Here is an 18,138-nt window from a genome sequence, read left to right on the forward strand (position 1 = left end):
GACGGGTTGGAAATCAGGGTTTTGCAGAAGTACAAGGAGACTAACTCCCCCCCACCCCCCACCCCCCACGTCCTCATATGCAGCTTAACTAGGAAGGAGGCATTATTAGAAGAGTTATTCATACAAGAGTCCATTTAAAAAGAGAGTAGAGCACATATTTATTATTAGGACACAAAAACATCTGGTTCTTACCAACTTATCAAATTACTTGAAGCGACACTATGATGTAAAACAAAACAAAAAAAACCTCAAAAAACATTCATGAAAGAAAAACTAAGCATGATTCAGTAGTTTGTAGAGCTTTTAGTCTGGCTTTTATTCCCATCACTGTAACGGCCCTAATGAAAAAAAATAAACAGTAATAATAACTATCTCCTCTTGGCTGCTGACCCCGGTCCACTCTCCTGACCTTTGACCCATCCTCCTGCAAAGACTCTCTTCCACTGACATCACAGTTACTCCCCACTCCCAGCTCCATTCAAATCTCTCTGGCAACACTCGGCTCATTCAGACGAACTCCTCTCCTGTCGGTTCTGGAGTTCCCCATGGCTCAATACTGGGGCCACTTCTTTTTTTTAATTACTATTTATCTCATCCCCTTCGGTTCTATCTTCCGTTTTTTTGACACATGCATATTTGTTTTAATATTCCTGTTTGTGCATGTAGCTAAAATTCTAGAATATTCCATTTGGTTCATTTGGATTCAGGAATAATCCGCAGTTAATAGCAGCTTTTCTTTATTGCGGCAAGTTTACTGGTCAATATTGACTTTACTGAATCTGATTTCAGTTTACTTTAGTTCCAGAGTTCATCTCTCCATCTTGATATGTGTTTTCTGCTTTCTGTAAGTTTTGTATTTTTCCGTCGTGACCTTCGACATCTCCGTCTGCTTTGCCCGCTAAGAATAAAAACCCTCCTTGACCCGCGTCCTGAGTCGCCTCCTCGAATCCTCCTCGTCATTTCAGCCGGCAGCTTTCCGTGTTTCCTGCCGATTCTCCAGACCAGGAAGCTCGGTCATATTTGCGAGCTCTTTGTTTTGACTGCAGCCTCATTTGCATCTCCGTCATTTGTTTTCTCTCCAGCTGAATACATCGGATGGATGAACATTCGCCAAGAGTTTTTACATTTCGTTTCGTTTCGTTTGTTAAAAATTCACACGCAGGATAAAATAAGCCGAGGAATTCATCCATTCATCACTGACATTAGTAAGTCGGGGAGTTGAATGATGCAATCGAACCTTCTTGGTTGGAATATTTATATAATGGAGTACTCCATCATTTTTTTTTAATTTAAAATACTTAAGTTTGAATTTGTTGTATTTTGTTCGTGCTGCCATTTGTAAAGTTACACAGTAAATAATTAACTAGCAATACTTAGGTTTATTTAGCCTGTTAAAAAAAAAAAAAATCCATGAGTTCATTTTTCAAAGTCAAAATTTCACAATTACTCAGACATTAATGAATTTCAGAGTTAAAATCTAAACATTTAATTTGCAAACTAAACATTTAGCATTCAAACTAAATATTTGTGTTTAGTTTGCAAACTGAATATTTGATCCCAAACCAAATTTTTTAAATATCAACCAAATATTAAGCTTTCAAACTAAATATCGAGTTCAAAATCTACATTTTTAGCTCCAAATTAAACATTTATTTTGCCAACTAAATATTTTGTCCCAAAGCAAAATAAATAAATATATAATATTTAATATGAAAATGTAACTGTTCAGTTTGGAAAATAAACATTTAATGTTAAACTAAATATTTAGTTATAAAAATAAATATTTCATTTATGAATGCAAACTAAATGTTTAGCTAAGACTCACACATTTAGTTAGCAACTAAATATTTAGTTCGCTCACTAGATAATTAAAAAAAAAAAAGCTAAATATTGACTTTCAGAACTAAATATTCTGAAACATTTAATTAGGAATAAACCAAATCATTAATATTTAGTTTAGTTATAACCAAATATTAATGATTTGGTTTGTAACTCTGATATTTATAAATGTAGGAATTACACGGTGAAAATGTGAATTTGTTTTCTGTAGCAGGCTAAAAAAAAAAATGTATGTTTTACTGTTAATGTTTTACTCTGTAACTTCACAAACGGCACCCCATTGGCTCGTGTGTAGGAACTTTGACCTTTGTCTGCTTGTTGTAAAAGCAAAATTCATCATTTTCACGCTCGTTTTCAGCGTTCGTAAACTCGTGCACACTCGGTTCCCTTGTCCCGGCGCTATAACCGAATAGTGAGAATTACGTCTTTAAACAGCACATTTACTCAGCGGTGCTGACACCCACATGATTTATTAAAGCTCTCTGCCATTAACAGATGTGCAGGTCCGGGAGAAAGCCAACACAAATCTCACTTAATGAGCAGAAACACTGTACAGCTCATTTTGTGGAGCACGATACCGTCGTCCTCACGGGATCTAGTTGGCTTAAATTATTCCTAACAACGGGACATAACTGAAAACCAGAAGCGAGGGACTGTAATATTTTATTTTTAAGACAATCTCTCGTCGTCCTCCGCGGCCCTAAACCCCGAGTCGGGGTCAACATCCAAGGACGAGCTCCTCATTTGACACCTGTGGGTTTGCAACAGAGATCCTGCGCCGCATCGTGATTTGCTTCTCACTGTCTATTCCCGGACACCGCTTCCATCATCCCAGATAAATTTCCCCTTCCCGTATCGTGTCACGGCGGGCGGCGTGTCGAGCGTTTAAAAGCGAGGGTCTCCAGTGACACGAGTGGCCAGAGGAACACCAGGGGGCTGCGAATGGACTCGCGCTCTGAGACGGGCGGATCATAAATTTAGATGGTCTACAGGATCCCGTCTCTCCTCCAGGCTTCGCTTGAGTTGAGCTGCAAGGCCCCAATCAAGGTCAGCGACGGAGGATGGAGACTGGAACGTGAATAAGACCTGGGTCGGGTGGAACAGCATAAATGTGGGACTGATGGGTTTCAGACTCAAAGAAAATGTCTCCCACTGGCCATCAGATTGCGGAACAATCCCATCGCTAAGACTGCCTGAGACTGCTTGAAAATGCTAAGTAATATATATTTAGATAATTATAGGCACACTTTGTCTTTGTGTGTGTTCTCCGGTGACATTTCATCGGCAATTTCACCGACGTGTCTCTGTGCGATGACAAAAGTCTGACCTGAAATTGTGACAGATTGGTGACGTACTTTGAAATCAGAAGTTTACATACATTATATAGAAAGAACCACACGCCTTTTCCTCACACTGTCTGAGGTGAAAGTAATACAAAAAAAAATCGCCTTGAAGAAAAATCTCTCTCATTATTCTGCAATTTGGCAAATAGGAAAATATTATTTTAGCCCTAACTCACCTAAAACTGGAAAAGTATTCTGATTTCACAAGAGACTGTGTGGAAAAAAGAGCATATATATATATATATATATATATATATATATATATGTATATATAGTGTATGTAAATTTTTGGTTTCAACTGTATCGAGAATACTGATACCAAGTCTGTTTCAGATCAGTATCGGATTGACACTAGCGTAGTAGGGTTGATGGGTTTTTTTTTTCTTGAAAACATATTTTATTTTTTCATTGTAGTTTTTCAACTCTCCTTCAAAATTTTTTTGATTTGCTCTCAAAAGAAATTTTTTTGTTGCTCTTTTTTCATTTCATAAAAATGCACAATTAGTTCTTTCCCCCCCAGATCCCTCTCTGTCTTCATTTAAATCTAACCTTCAAACTAATTTCTTCAAACTGGTTCATTCTGCTTAATGTCATTTCTATCTACCATTAATTGTGTTTGACGCATTGATCAATTACATCAATATATTAGCGATACAGGCCCTGTAGAGCTCAATAAAGTAAATTTTACATAATGCTTCCCCTTTATGTCATAATACGACCCAGCGTCATATTTTATATTGATCCATTGTGACACCAGAACCAATAAGAATGGCGATATATGCTTATGTCTCCTCTAATGTGTATTAAAAATCATTATTCAAGCAAACCAATAAGAAAGTTTGTGAAAACCACGACTTCTGCTTCAGTGCTTTAGCAGATCCATCTCCAGTCAAACCCTCCTTGTGCCTGATGACCTTCAAATTGCCGGTTTTCAGCCTGTCATTCCTTCCTCCTCGACTCTGTGGCACGTTTGTTTGTTTTCTGCGCGCGACAGCGGCAGGATTTTGGCACCATTTGCATCCCCTACACACTCCGGTTGCATGTTATTCAGATGCAGACCTCTGATGCCTGGTGACTCTTTGACCTTGCAACGTCTGACCTTTGGGGCGCGTCGTGTGTTGCTTTAAGCCCCGACAGCGAGGCTCCCTTTAGTCTCGCCGTGTGCAGCGGATAAACAAATCAAACGCACCCTGTCCAGGCTCAGCAGTCCAGGAGTACAAGACGGGTTTTCAGGGCCTCGCATAAATATTCACATCGTCGACTTCTCCACATTTTGTAGTGTCGCGACTACGAACTTTATTTCATCTCATTATTAATTCATGCATCATGTAACACGCCGATACAGAGGAGTTCGAAGTGGAAGGAGAGCAAAACATACAGTCAGAACTGACTGAAACCATGGTTTTACTGCTACGAAAAGATCTTCAGTTTTCCCGTTTTCAAAGTGATTGCCTTTCTTTCAACAGAGAAATCACGCAAAACCTTGATTCCCACATTCTTTTCCTATTAAAAAAAAAAATTATACTGCTTGTATTTTATTTGTTTAATGGAAATAGTTGATGCTTTGTTGTTGTTTCTGAGCAGGAAACAGAATTCCCATTAAAAGATCTTAGGGTTTAAGGTGTTGTTATTATTATTATTATTTTTTTTTTACATTTTTTGGCTCTCGAGTAGCCACGTAGCGAAAGGTTTGGACACTCCCGGCTTAGACCAAAGTGCATGTCAGAAAGGCCCAGTCAAAGTCCGGACCTAAAATCCAGCTGAAAATCTGTCGCAAGTAGAAAAAGGGCAGAAACTGACGTGTCGCGTTCAAACCGACTCAGTCTGGAGCCGTTTCACAAAGTCAGTTTGCAAAAGATTTCCAAAAATCTCCAGATGTGTCTTTATTCAAAGTTAGTCAAAAAAAAAAAAAAGAAGACAAAATGTGTCAACATTTAAGACGAAAGGAACTGACCTGAAGACCGTAGAAGCGAAATAAATTCGATTTCACCCAGAGGATTTACGCTTCCTTAACGGTGAATACAAAAAGAGGCAAAACATTGAAATCGTGTACGCTTCCTTCACACAAGATTCCTGCATTGCAGTAAAAACATGGCGCGTCCATCTTCTCCCTGCTTTGCAGAAATCTTGTTTCTTCTAGCAAAAAATAATAAAAAAACACACATAATGCATAAAACATGGTAAGATCTGTCATTCTGCTGCTGTGGTATAGACCAAGGCATCTATAAATACATGTGCTGCCACAGCGGCTCCGAAAAGAAGCAAAACAAACAAACAAACAAACAAAAAAAATTCACAATGATTTCAGCTCAATCCCAACTCTAACTAGACAGGTGCTGAAATTTTATTTTATTTCAATTCATTTAAAGAGAAATGTGAATTTTGAGGGATTTCAATCTGTTTCAGTTTACTTGCAAGGCGAGTATTCACTGCTTTGTTTCGACGCCGCTAAACGTTTGGGAGCTGAAGCTGCGGGAAGGAAATGTTCTTTTTTCTCTCTTTACTTGTAAATACAAACTCAGAACCGAGTCTCAACGCGGCGGGTGTTCCTCCACAGCACAAAATATTCCAGTTTCACAACAATCGCTCAGAAATGTTCACCTGTCCCGCACAACTCTTAACTGAGTCGTAATGCTAAACTATCATGGCACAGTAGTGGCAGAAATCCTGAAAATATGGCGCGCTGCCTTGCATCAGGCTGCTTTGGTCCAGTTTCTCCAAAGGACATTGTTCCAGGAATCCTGTGGCTGATTTGGGATTTACTTCACCAAAATAAATCGTGCGACTTTACAACTCTACAAAACAAGCTGCACTCGCAGCATTCCTTTGATTGTCCCGCCACGAACCATAACTACTGAGGCCGACGGCGACTTCGATGGGAATGGTGTGTTTAAATTTTGTTTTAATAGCTGCAATAATCCCTCCTTTAAAGTTTTTCGTCTGTGAATATTTCGGGACGCACCGATCCACTGTTTTCACTTCCGCTACCGATATCTGAGGGTCAGCGTCAGCCGATAGCGATCCGATGCAGAAAAACAGCTGAACTGACGTGAAGGATTTTCACAGAGTTGCTCATACTTGCTGATCTTAAGCTAATCAAGGGCCTCTAATCGGTTTCTGCTTTACCTCTTAAACCGACGGGAGAAGCAAAGATCCACTTTTTTAAAAGTGGAGGGTGGAGTCGGTGGTGTGCTTCAGCCCCTCCAGGTCCGATTTAGATAATCTCAGAACCTTTGTAAGGACTAGATCATCCTTATTAGGTCCTGATACTAAAAATAAAAAAACACAATTGGAAGGTACTGTAGTTTGATTGTGGTTTACAACATTTACTATATTCCTCACAAAGCAGCTGTAAAGAAAATCTGGTTTATTAGCAGAAGCGAGACGGATTCCACTTCTGGGAAATGTGATATTAAATCTGGGTTTAAAGTTGGCTTCATCCATCAGGGTTTCTAATAAGACAAAAAAAGTTGAACTGACAATGAAATCAGTGAGTCCTTCCCCACTTTTCTTTTGTTTCCCACATCAGAGGAATTTCTATTCTGTATACAAGCGACGCTGTGACGCCAGATTTTCAGCCGTTCCCAAACTGAAAATGTATCCTCCTTGGATCGGGTGATTCAGCCGTTTGATTCTGGTGTTTTGGACCACTGACCACATCTAAGAGCTGCAGGACACCAGACCTCCAGGCCTGGATTTGAATGAAGACCCCCCCAGACCAACACAAAGTAGTGCGTACATTTTTAAGTGAAAGGAAAACTCTACATGATTTTTAAAGTTCGGGGTCATGTGGTCTCATCTGACCTCGTGACCTTTTCCCAGGCCTCCTCGGGATCATCCATATGGTCACTGGCAGACTTCAGACAGGCCTGGACATGAGCTGCCTTGAGCAGGGGAAACTTGGACGCTGCAGAATCTTAACTGGGCTGACCCCTCACCTTTCTCGTGATCATCGATGCTCGGCAAGGCGACATCTTGTATGGATCCGCAGTCTGAGGTAAATTGACAGTCATCTGATGTTTCTTCCATTTTCTAATGTTTGCATCAACAGTTGTCGCCTGCCTTTACCTGGAGTCCGCCCCAGCTCTGTGCAGCTCTACATGTTTCATTCCTGGACAACGTTTGGTGGAGAAGTTGGAGTTGGACTGGTTGAGTGTGTGGACAGGTGTCTTTTATACAGGTAATAAGCTCAAACAGGCAACTACAACAATATTATGGAAAAGGATTACAGCGTCTGGGAAAAGAAATCTGTCAAAAAGTCCTTTTCTTTTCAGTGGCCCTAATCTTCTTCAGTAAATTACTGACTTACTTTATGATATATTAAAAAACCGGTAACACTTTATTTGACGGGGTGTGTATAAGACTGACATAACACCTGTCGTGAATATGAAGGAGTATTTATGAATGTTTATGACTGTTGTCATGACGTGTCCTTCGGTAAACGATGACGCTTCGAATGCAAAGTTGTTTTAAAAGTTGCATTAAAGGGCCAACTTCGCACGATTTTGTAAATAATGACACTTTAATGCAAATTTGCCACTTTTAATGGATTTTCAAGGCGACTTGCAGAGCAACGTTGCATTAAAAGTGTCATTATTTACCAAATGACACTTCATGACATTATTCATAAAGACTACAGGTGTTATGTCAGTCTTATGCACACCCCGTCAAATAAAGTGTTACCAGCAAAAAAAACTGAAGAGCTGGGGATTTTAAGCATAATAAGACAGCAAATCAAATGAAATGTGACGTACAGTTAGCTTCGCTTCACCGTGAGCTTTAACTTGCCTGCCCTTCGTGTTTCTGCTCATCACCTCCGCACACACCAGGCTGACCTAAACACCCTGTTAAATACCAGCGCTCCAGTGTCCCTGTCCAAGAAAAACGAGGATGGTATTCACAGCGGCGCCCACGTCTCTTAACTCAACTCAATTAGGCCCGAATACGAGCAGGAAATGTCACCGTCCACTGCTGCTGGGTAATTACCTTCGTCCCAGTGTGACGAGGGGCCTGTTTGGTGGGGAAGACTCCGGATCGTTCCACGATGGCGGCGATAAAGTTTCCTTCTCGAAATCGTGAACTTTTGTTTTGTATTCAAAGAGTAATAGAGGGCACATCATTATTACCATAATTGGGGGAAGTCGCTGTTTCACCGAAAGCCAACAGGGATTGGAAGTCAATTAGCAGTAAATTGCTGACATTTTGAACTTGTGCTCGACTCGTTTTAAAGCTGAGCGGGAGATCCCGGCACGCTGGTCTGCTCCTGATGCCGTACCTTCATGAACCTTTTCACGTAGCTTCCGTCACGGTGTAGCCAAAAACTTCCCTTTTGTAATTTTGAGATTGTGTTTGAATTTGTGGAAAATTGAAATGAACACAGGACGGCTGCAAACTCTCGACACTAAATGAGCATAGCTGAAGGAACGGCAGCTAGGTGGGGAATCTACAACGGACAGAACAAACGCCAGTCATCACCAGGCGTCCCACAAAGCTGTTGCAAAAAGTCAATTTCCCCGCTGTGTGGGCTAATAAAGATAAGTCTGGTGTTTGACCTAACTGTTACAGCTGCAGTGGGTCTCCTCCCTTTTTCCTTGTAGGGTTCTGGAGACAGGCCTTCTGCAGGTGTTATGTTTTGCCCAGATTGGTGCTCTGCTGCTTTAAAGCTGCCATGCATGCAGCAAAGAGGAGGCTTTTCCCCCTCTCCCTCCTCAGAACCCCATTTGCTTTGGTTTGTATCATAAGGTCGGGGTTGGTTAGGTTTGTTTTGCATTTGCTTATTTCTGGTGGGTTATGGGGGTTTTGCATGAATCCATTTTGGTTTCTCATTTCAGGTAATTCCATTTTCAGGTTTTATTACTTTAGTATAATTTAATAAATTCAATTTTCATTTGATCAGAAAATCCTTGCGTGGTCTCCTTTAATGTTACCCCACCAAACGAGCCTGGTGGACGTGACATAACATACCGGAGAGCGTCGTCTGTGTGAACAAAACACTTGTGGAATAGAAACAGAAACGCTGACCCCTCCGCCCGCTGAGGAATTCTAAAGTCCATATGGAATCAGATCCAAAAGGTTTGTCCATCTCTTCTCCGTTCGTCCTCTCTTTGGTTGCCTTTTCCTTCACAGAAAACAGACCTTATTAGAACGGTTGACGGCGTTCTGGGGATTGAAGCCGTTATATATAACTTTTATAAATACTTTAAAAAAAACAAGAAGTCCTTACATATTTAAGACTGTCACAAGCTCCTCCTCCTCCTCTTCCCAGTGCTACTACTTCCATCTAGGGAAATGCAACGCGCCTGGTAAAAAGCAACCAATCAGAGCCAGGAGGCGGGTCCTGGCACTGTCAATCATGCTTGTGTATGCGTTGCTAAATGTGCTAATGGCAGTGGAGCAACTTACAGGAAATCTGTTTACCTGCCATCGGCGGCGGCCATGCTAACTGGCCTGAGCTGTAGCGTTAGCAGAGAGCAAGGAGGAGGGTGTGAGCAGCGCCTACATGAACATGATTGACTACGCTAAAACCCTCCCCCTGGCTCTGATTGGCTGTTTCTGATGAAGTGTTTTATTTCTGTAGTTGGCCCTTGATTTGGTAGAGAACTTGTTTTGTTTTTCACAGATTATCTATCTCATACGTCACAGTGACAGTTTTAACCAATATGTAAAATAAACACATACATATATAGCTATTTTTAAAAGGCTACGTATTCCAGCTTTTGTGTTCCATACAACTTGTCAGAAGTGGGATCTCAGACACGGGAATGATGTCGCGCTTCAGTCGAACATGTTCTGGCGGTGTAGAAAAATTGCGCCTGGTGATTGAGTTTTCAAAGTTTTCCAGCCAAAAGATGCAACTAGAACGGCCCCGAAGTTTGAATCCTGATTCGGAGAGTCTGAGATCTCTCCTGAGGTCCATACCTTACATTGCTGCCGTACATATAAAACATACAGCGAGAGTCGGAGGTATAAAATATGCAGTAGTATTTCTGGCAGCTCGTGTTTCATTAAGCAATTGACACACACACACACACACACAACGCTGCACAGACTCTATATGAATACATGTTATTCTCATGTTCAGAGGGGGGGGAACAAAAATGTGTGTAAACCCGTCTCAGATGAGAAACGTTTTTGTTCTTTTGGTCTTCTTGCAAAACTAGACGAAAGTCTCGCAACGGAATCCGTTTTGGGGGAAAGAAACCAAAACGGTGTCGACGCACGGAGGAGGGCCTGATCGCGTATGCTCGGGATTTTTATTCGTAGAAAACTTAATTTTTCTTAGATTTTTTTTTTTTTTCCTTTGCCAAAATGTAAGTTTAAGTCTTAGTCTTCTGGACTTCTCTGCGTACTTTTCACAATGCCATTTTAAAGTGCATCAAATGTAGCTAATGACTAAAAGTAAACTTTGTGTACACTGCCTCGTTTTTAGGCTAAAGTAACTATACTGGCAGTAGACGCGTTTAAGTCACTTTTTGCTAAAGGTTGTGTTGATTTAACACAAAAAAGCAAAACACACCGAGGCCTCTGAGTCTAATATGACAAAGTGTTTACAAGTTTACGGGATATGAATGAGGGAATCAATGTATGTTTGAAAGATATTCAAGAGTCTATAATAGGCCTGCCGGAATAACAAATATTTCTGAACGATAAATTGCCGCAGAATTTTCATGATAAACGATAATGTAGTTGTTCTGAGATCATTTTCAAGTAATGTCATGGTTATGGCATAATAATTCAAGAACACATTCTCACAGATCAATAAGCTGTAATTTCTGACAAACATTTAACATCGAAGCCAGAAGACATTTTAAATATCTGAAGTAAATAAAACAGAAGCCACAAATAAAACCAATTATAGTATATATATATATATATATATATATATATATATATATATATATATATTTGTATATAAGTCTGTGGACAAAATTGTCCTTCAGAAAAGGGCCAGTTGAGACCAGTGCACCAGACTGGAGACTTTTATCATCCAGTTTTTGGTAGAGAGAGACGAGTAAAACGATGAATTATGCAAATGGATATTATTAAGCTCGTTTTAATTTAGCACGCGATTCATTGATTTGTTGCTTGTTAAGACAGGTCTACTCTATAATGCAAAGTCATCTGTACTGTGGTACTGACGAGGCTGGGACCGTGTTCAGCACCCTGGACAGCGCCAGGAGAAAGAGGAGCAGCTCCTGAAACTTTTAAGGCGGACTCGGTTAATCGAGGCCCTCGGCACATCAGCTGTCGGCACAGAATCCTCCCTGAAGCGCTGGATGGTCCCGCAGCTGGATTTCCAAGCGGCTCTTTCGTTAATTTGTTTTGGGGGTTTTTTTTCCCGTTTTTTAAAAATTGTATTTATTTTTTATTTCTGTTTCCCGCCCAACCGGTCCAGTCCTCCCCCCACCCCCACCCCTCCACTCCGGGAACGTCAGCTGCCGCAGAGCGGGGCGGCGGTGATTTAAATACGGTCCGAGAAGGGAAGGCGACTGGATGAGATACGGCAGCGTCTCTGGGAAGGATGAGAGTTAAGAGACTGCCACACGGTGGAGCAGAGCTTAACTAAACTTTTCTCCTGCAACATTTTTACAACACCTCTCCAGATCCCCCCCTCCCCTCCCCCTCTCCCATTTCTCCTCCCGTCCCCCACGAACCGACCAAAAAGAAAAAGAAAAAAGTTTTAAATTTCCCACCTGAACAGCTTATGATCTGAAATCTGCAGGTTTTTCCAACTTGATTTTGACTCTTTTTTTAAATTTTATTATTATTATTATTCTTTTGTAAAGGAAAGCGAGTGGGTTCATCTCTTTCTCCACAAAAACAAACTTAAAAAAAAAAAAAAAAATTCAGAAATGTCGCCGCCTCATTAGTCGCCGCGGCCGCCCGGTGTGTTTCCGCCGCAGTGACACGGACCGCCATGCTCGCGTCCAACGCGAGCCTCGGCGGCTGCGCGGAGTTCAACAGCGCCCTGTGCGCCGGAGCCGGGGAAGGGCAGCCGGGGGGCGGTTCGCTCCGGACCACCCTCAGCCCGACGGGGCACCTGGTCGTGGCCGTGTGCCTCGGCTTCATCGGAGCGTTCGGACTCCTCAGCAACCTGCTGGTGCTCGTCCTGTTCTGCCGCTACAAGATGCTGCGCTCCCCCATCAACCTGCTGCTGATCAACATCTCCGTCAGCGACCTGCTGGTGTGCGTGCTCGGGACTCCGTTCAGCTTTGCGGCCAGCACGCAGGGACGCTGGCTCATCGGAGCGGAGGGATGCGTGTGGTACGGCTTCGCCAACTCCCTCTGCGGTGAGTGCAATGCGCAATATCGGAGAGAAACAAAGAGAAAACAAATCATAATCTACGGGGTTTGTTTGTGTTTGTAGCCTTCTTTTTTTTTTTTTAACCGGGTTTATGTCACTTGGATTGAAAATCTCATTTTCCAAGAGAGAGAACCTGTCCAGGAGGAACATTTACCTAAAACCACACGTATCAAAAACCGAATAATGTTTGTTTCGCGTCTTTGTGTTTTGTTGTAAATCCACCTTTCGTGTCGCGTTGTTTCCGTTTTAGATGTGATTTGTTTGGGCACTCCGGGCAAAACGTCTTCGCAACGGTACCGACTTGTGGTCGTAAACTGTTAAAACGATTAGAAGAAACACTTTCAGCTCGGGAAACTTCCGGAGGGGGAAGAGACCAAATTGGATGATTTCATTTTTAAAAAAAAAATTATTATTACCGAGTTCAGCTGGCACGTTCAGGCGTCGATTTGATCGCATTCGAAGCTGAAAACATGCTTAATTTAAAAAAAAAAGAAAAAAGTTATGGTTGCATATTCAGCGCTGATTATCTTCTCTTAATAAAAATAACATTAGGTGCATAAGCGGTAAATTTCTGCAGCTGGAGGCTTAACACGTGTATGAATACTGTCATCTGTAGCAGGGAATACTTCATAAAAAATCAAACTGGTTAGGTGGAGTTTAAGAAAAACATAATGGTTATTATTATTATTATTATTATTAGGAAAACATGAACTATTGGGACGTTTCGCTGGTGTGTAAAGTGTTGCCTGGTCTGGCTCCGCCCCCACTGACTAATTTCATTAAACAGAACCAGAAGTTGTCCAGGAGGATCTGTAAAAGAAACAACTTTACAATTTACGGGAAGTTCTCCAAATCCTTACAATTCTACTTGGTGATTAAACTTGTGATGACTTGGAGATCGGTGTGTTAAACTTGCGTCTTGAACTTTTTCAGTCGTTATTTTACAACTTAGAAAATCCTGCTATGTATTTATATATCATTTTAAACCTCTTTTCATCAACCTCCCAGAATTGAAACTCTTTGGCAAAAAATCTCCAACGTTTCCGTGATGAAGCTTTAGGACTATGGTGCTTCCGTTGAAAACCGAGTTTATGTCAAAGCGTGAAACGGTTCCAGTTCAGATCCTAAAGCGAAAGATTCCAGTCAGGCCCAAATCAACCTCAAACTAATTTAGTTCCCTTTAATAAAAACTATTCATATTTTCACACTTAGACTCAGTGACAGACTTGATCCTAATCTAATCCAGCAGAGTCGTTTTAACGGGTCCGTTTAGGGATGGTGCTGGTGTCGCTGCAGCCACTGAGATTGTAGAAATCTGTCGCCGCGCCTCTTCTGCGGATGCGGCCGATGGACAGACTGTCGACTCGATTCCAGTCACCTGTGCGTTCAGAGATGTCGTCAGGAAAACAGGTTGTTTGGCTACTTAGTCTGACGATGCCTGGTGTGCTGCTGGCTCTGGCGATGACCTGTTAGCAGGTCCTCCGGTTGAATAAAGGTCCACTGAGGGCATTCTGAAGCTTCTAAAAATGACATCAGTCTACCTCATAAGTCATGTGTGCTGAATGATGATGAAACTCGGATTGTGGGCCGTTTACTCGTATAAAAACTATGTCGAGATGGAGAAGAGAAACGTCAAAGAGCTTCGTTGGGTTGCGCTGTAGATCAGAGATGCTGTCGGAGCTTAAGAGGAATCGGTGATCGGGTCCACATCAGGTAAATGGGGGTCAAACACCATGTTTGTGTGCGAGATGCTAAGCTACATCATGGTAAAACAGACGGATGCTAAAGCACAGCAAAAGAAAAAAGCATGACCACCCTGACAGAAGTTGGGGTTCAAAGGTCACTCCTACAATCTGCCACACCAACAACAAACCCACTGACTTTGTAAATACTGATTCAGGGGCGTCTCCAGAAAGTTTTCAAAGGGTTGGCCAGATGATGATAAACAATCATTTATGGTGATTAAACATCATAAATGAGTATTTAAATCGAAGTTTTCTCTTGCCTCATTTATAGATGAATCTTTTTCCATCTACATGCATATTATTTTATTTAAAATTTAGGTCGCATTGTAAATTACCTACAATATTACATTCATGTATATATAAACATTTTTATAAAAAAAATCATTTATGGTTATATTTGTATTTAGCAGTTACAGTGCAGTAGCTTGTGAACAAATATACTTTATTAACCCCTGTGGGATTAATAAAGTATATTCTAGTCTAGTCTATAAATCCATGTTTTTTTAAGTAGCTACGTGTAAACCAACCAAGATGGGTTTTTTTTGTTTGTTTTTTTTTAATAATACACCAAAAACTTTTCCTGCTTTTCTATGTTTAAACATTTTTCTCCAGCTCCCGTAAAGTTTTATCTTCTGTGACCTGAGCTACTTCCGCTCATTTCTGGCGTAAATAATCAATCACAGTAAAAAAAAACAACAAAAAAAACAAAAAACAAAGTTGATCGTAACATGATTTATTTATAACATGATCTTATTTATTCCTGCATTTTTTTTCTCCAGCTCAAAATAAACCTTCCAAAGCAAGATCTGTTTTTTTTTTTTTGAGTTAATTATATATGTGCTGCTGCTAATTTTTAAAAACGTAACTTGCTATTCTTCTTCACTTCTTCACTTAAAGGTTTTAAGCACTTCTTCTTTCTTGTTTTGTTTTTTTTCTTATGATTTCTTTAAAAGATTTCCACTGAGACAACCTTGGAAGAGCAGGCGGTCTGTGATATTGATTTTTAAGCTCTGTTTTATCCTCTCTCTCTCTGACATTAGTACATTATAAGATTCTCAAAGTCTTTTTTCCCCCCCTGTTGCTGCTCTGTCAGACTGCTTTTCAGTGGATGTTTGACAGGTTGTACACAAGTCTGGAAGGCGTTAGGATAAAGCAGGGCAAGAAGGAGAAGATGAATTTTGTATCAACTTGATTCCCCTCTGCGTTCGGTTCTGTCTGCTCAACGGTTGTCCAGTTGTAAGGCAGATCAGGTGAAAAAAACACCTGCGCAGGAATCGTTAATGAGCCCTAAATCAACTTTTACGAGGCAAAAGTTCGATTGTAAGAGAACCTGAGATAATTTGATCACCAGGAGTTCGTAGCTGAATGGCGCCCTGCGTGTGCGCCGTCTTTTTGTTCTCCAAAAAACAATCTAAAAATGATCGACAAAAGGAGTAAACATCTAGTTAGTCTCAAAGTTTTTCCAAAGGAATCTGCAGTCTGAATAATTATTTTTAGGTTTGATCAGGCGGCGTTTCAGAAAGGGACGCACCGATTAGCTTTTTTTCCACTTCCGATACCGATATCTCAGGTTTAGAATCGTCCGATACCGATCCGAATTGACTAATAATGTTTTTTTTTTTGGAAACACAGTCAAAAATATACTAAATTATAAACGTATCTCACACCTCTGAACTAGTGCAGCACACTTGCATACACCAACAGCGTCACAAGCTTGGTCAAACATGTGAAAACAACACGACTTTAATTTGTTCAGTCCGCATAATTAGGAGTAAAACAGACAATGCAAAGTAAATAAGTAAACTGACACTGACAAAAGGTCAAACGTGTAAAAAGTAAACTGCAATAAAATTTCTTCCAAATGGTTCTGAAAGTGGAATTAGGAGTTTCACATATAATGTAAAAATAAATAATAAATCATGATGTCACTCAGAGCACAAAGCATAGAATTAGACTAAATAGATCTGCCCCCATGACTGACGTCAAAACCCAATCTAGAATTTCTTTTCAATATCGGGACCGATACAGATCGTATCGGATTGCTGCATCTCTAATTTGATGATCAATTACAGTTTAGATTGGTGGGAAAAACATAAGAACACAAATAAACACATTTTTTTTAGCTAAACTCAGTGTACCTGAGTTTCACAGCCATATTAGTTTTTAGTTTTATTTATTTCAAACAAATTCAAATACCGTAAGAAAATGTATTTGATAACTACTTGTTTGAAAAGCAGGCAGCCAGATGTATAAACTTACTTAAACGGACAGGAAAGACTTGTTGATGCTCACAAAGCAACAAAAAGCTGTAAGAGCATCAAAAGTCATGTCTTTACTCTTTCATAAATACAGAATAATATTAGAAATAAATAGAAAATCAATGTAGCAGAAGTGGCAGTGATAGCAAATGTTAACTAATGAAACATATTCCTTACAGTAAAGTTAGTAAAATATTGCAAGTTAGACTGAAATAATTTTCTTTGGAGAATCTGAGGTGACTTTCAATATTCAATATTTCTCTGGTCTTGTTTTCAGCAGTTGTGCTCACTTTCTTTTGAAATCCTGACATTCATTGACCAAAAAGGAAAACATGTCAACCTTTTTTTTTCTTTACAAGTTTGAGAAATATTTTTTTGGTCAAATATTTTTGAGTTCCTGAAGCCTCAGCCTCTGTTGGTAACGTGAGAAGGTCGGCTGAAGGTCGGTGCTTTTCAGAGGGTCTATTCTCCCAAAAGTCAAACACTCAGACTAACTAAACATCAGAACTTCTAAATCTTTTCTCATTTTAGATGTTTGTTTAACTAGTGGGAAAGAGATTCATCTTGCAAGAGTGTTGGAACCGTGTGAAATATTTCACATGTTGTAACGTTACGGCCACAAACTTGATCGATTTTGCAAGCATCTGACATAGCAAACCAGTGGATGAACACAAAGATAATTTATCTTTTTCTGCTCAACACTAACTTAAGCGCCCAACATTTTTTCAGCTTTAAATCATAGATTTAAAATATTAAAAGGATCTTGCACATTTTTTGTAAAGAAAGGCCTAGAACATACATTCCATGTAGTGATGCACCAATACGACAATTCGTTCTGATATTGATAGCTTAAATTAATATTGCAGTTATGGTCGATAACTGATATTTACCGACATTATGTATATTGCCCTACCATTTTGACACCTTTGGGGAAAGAACCCCCACCAGAAACAGACGGCAACAACATAAAAATGAACATTGGTGGTTCCTATCAGCCCAGTTCTGTTTATTGGACCGATACAGAAATGTTAAAAAATGACTAATATATGTCGATACCAATGCTTGTGCCGATATATCGTACATGCCTAATTTCATGGGTCAATTTTGGTCAGTCAATTTGAAAACAGCTGTCTACGGGAGTGTGTTTCGATTCTTGAAGGCATGTTTGAGGAATCCTTAAATCTCCCGTTCAAAATGTGCTAAATGTTAGAAATGAAAGTTTCTCGACCTTTGACAGGGCGTACTTGTACTATTATGCCGTTGCCTTTATATTACTTGAAAATGAGCTTAAAATGAAAATACTATTTATCGCGATAACTTCTGGGACAATTTATCGACTAGCAAAAGTTATCGTGACAGCTGTAGTCGAATGTTGAAGGTGAACTTTTCCCCGACATGAACTCTGATGGAGCGCAGCAGGCAGAGCTCTTAATCTGGATGTTTGCTCAACGATGACGTTTCATTTTGATGATCGTCCTTCAACGCTAGATTTGGTTTTTTCCTTTCACTTCATAATTCTATGCCAACATGTATTTGTCTCGCATGGAATTGCAATAAAAGTTTTGATTTGTCAAAATGTTTAAATTTTCATAGTTTTGTAACAAATTTTAACTTGACCGTGCATTTTGTAAAGGATATCAAAATATTCA

The 18,138-nt window shown here is 40.1% G+C and overlaps 1 protein-coding gene across 1 annotated transcript in view; it reads left to right on the top strand.

The window, feature by feature from the left end:
* The first annotated feature begins 11,594 nt into the window (after positions 1-11,594).
* The window catches only part of LOC116722138 (vertebrate ancient opsin-like), a 93,321-nt gene continuing 86,777 nt past the window's right edge, over positions 11,595-18,138 (top strand). Inside the window, exon 1 of the mRNA XM_032566315.1 lies at positions 11,595-12,472. Within this exon, the coding sequence (XP_032422206.1) occupies positions 12,100-12,472 (373 nt within the window). The 5' untranslated portion in view covers positions 11,595-12,099. The remainder of the gene's footprint in view (positions 12,473-18,138) is intronic.

This window comes from Xiphophorus hellerii, chromosome 6 (genome assembly GCF_003331165.1).
Source record: "Xiphophorus hellerii strain 12219 chromosome 6, Xiphophorus_hellerii-4.1, whole genome shotgun sequence".
Lineage (NCBI taxonomy): Eukaryota > Metazoa > Chordata > Actinopteri > Cyprinodontiformes > Poeciliidae > Xiphophorus > Xiphophorus hellerii.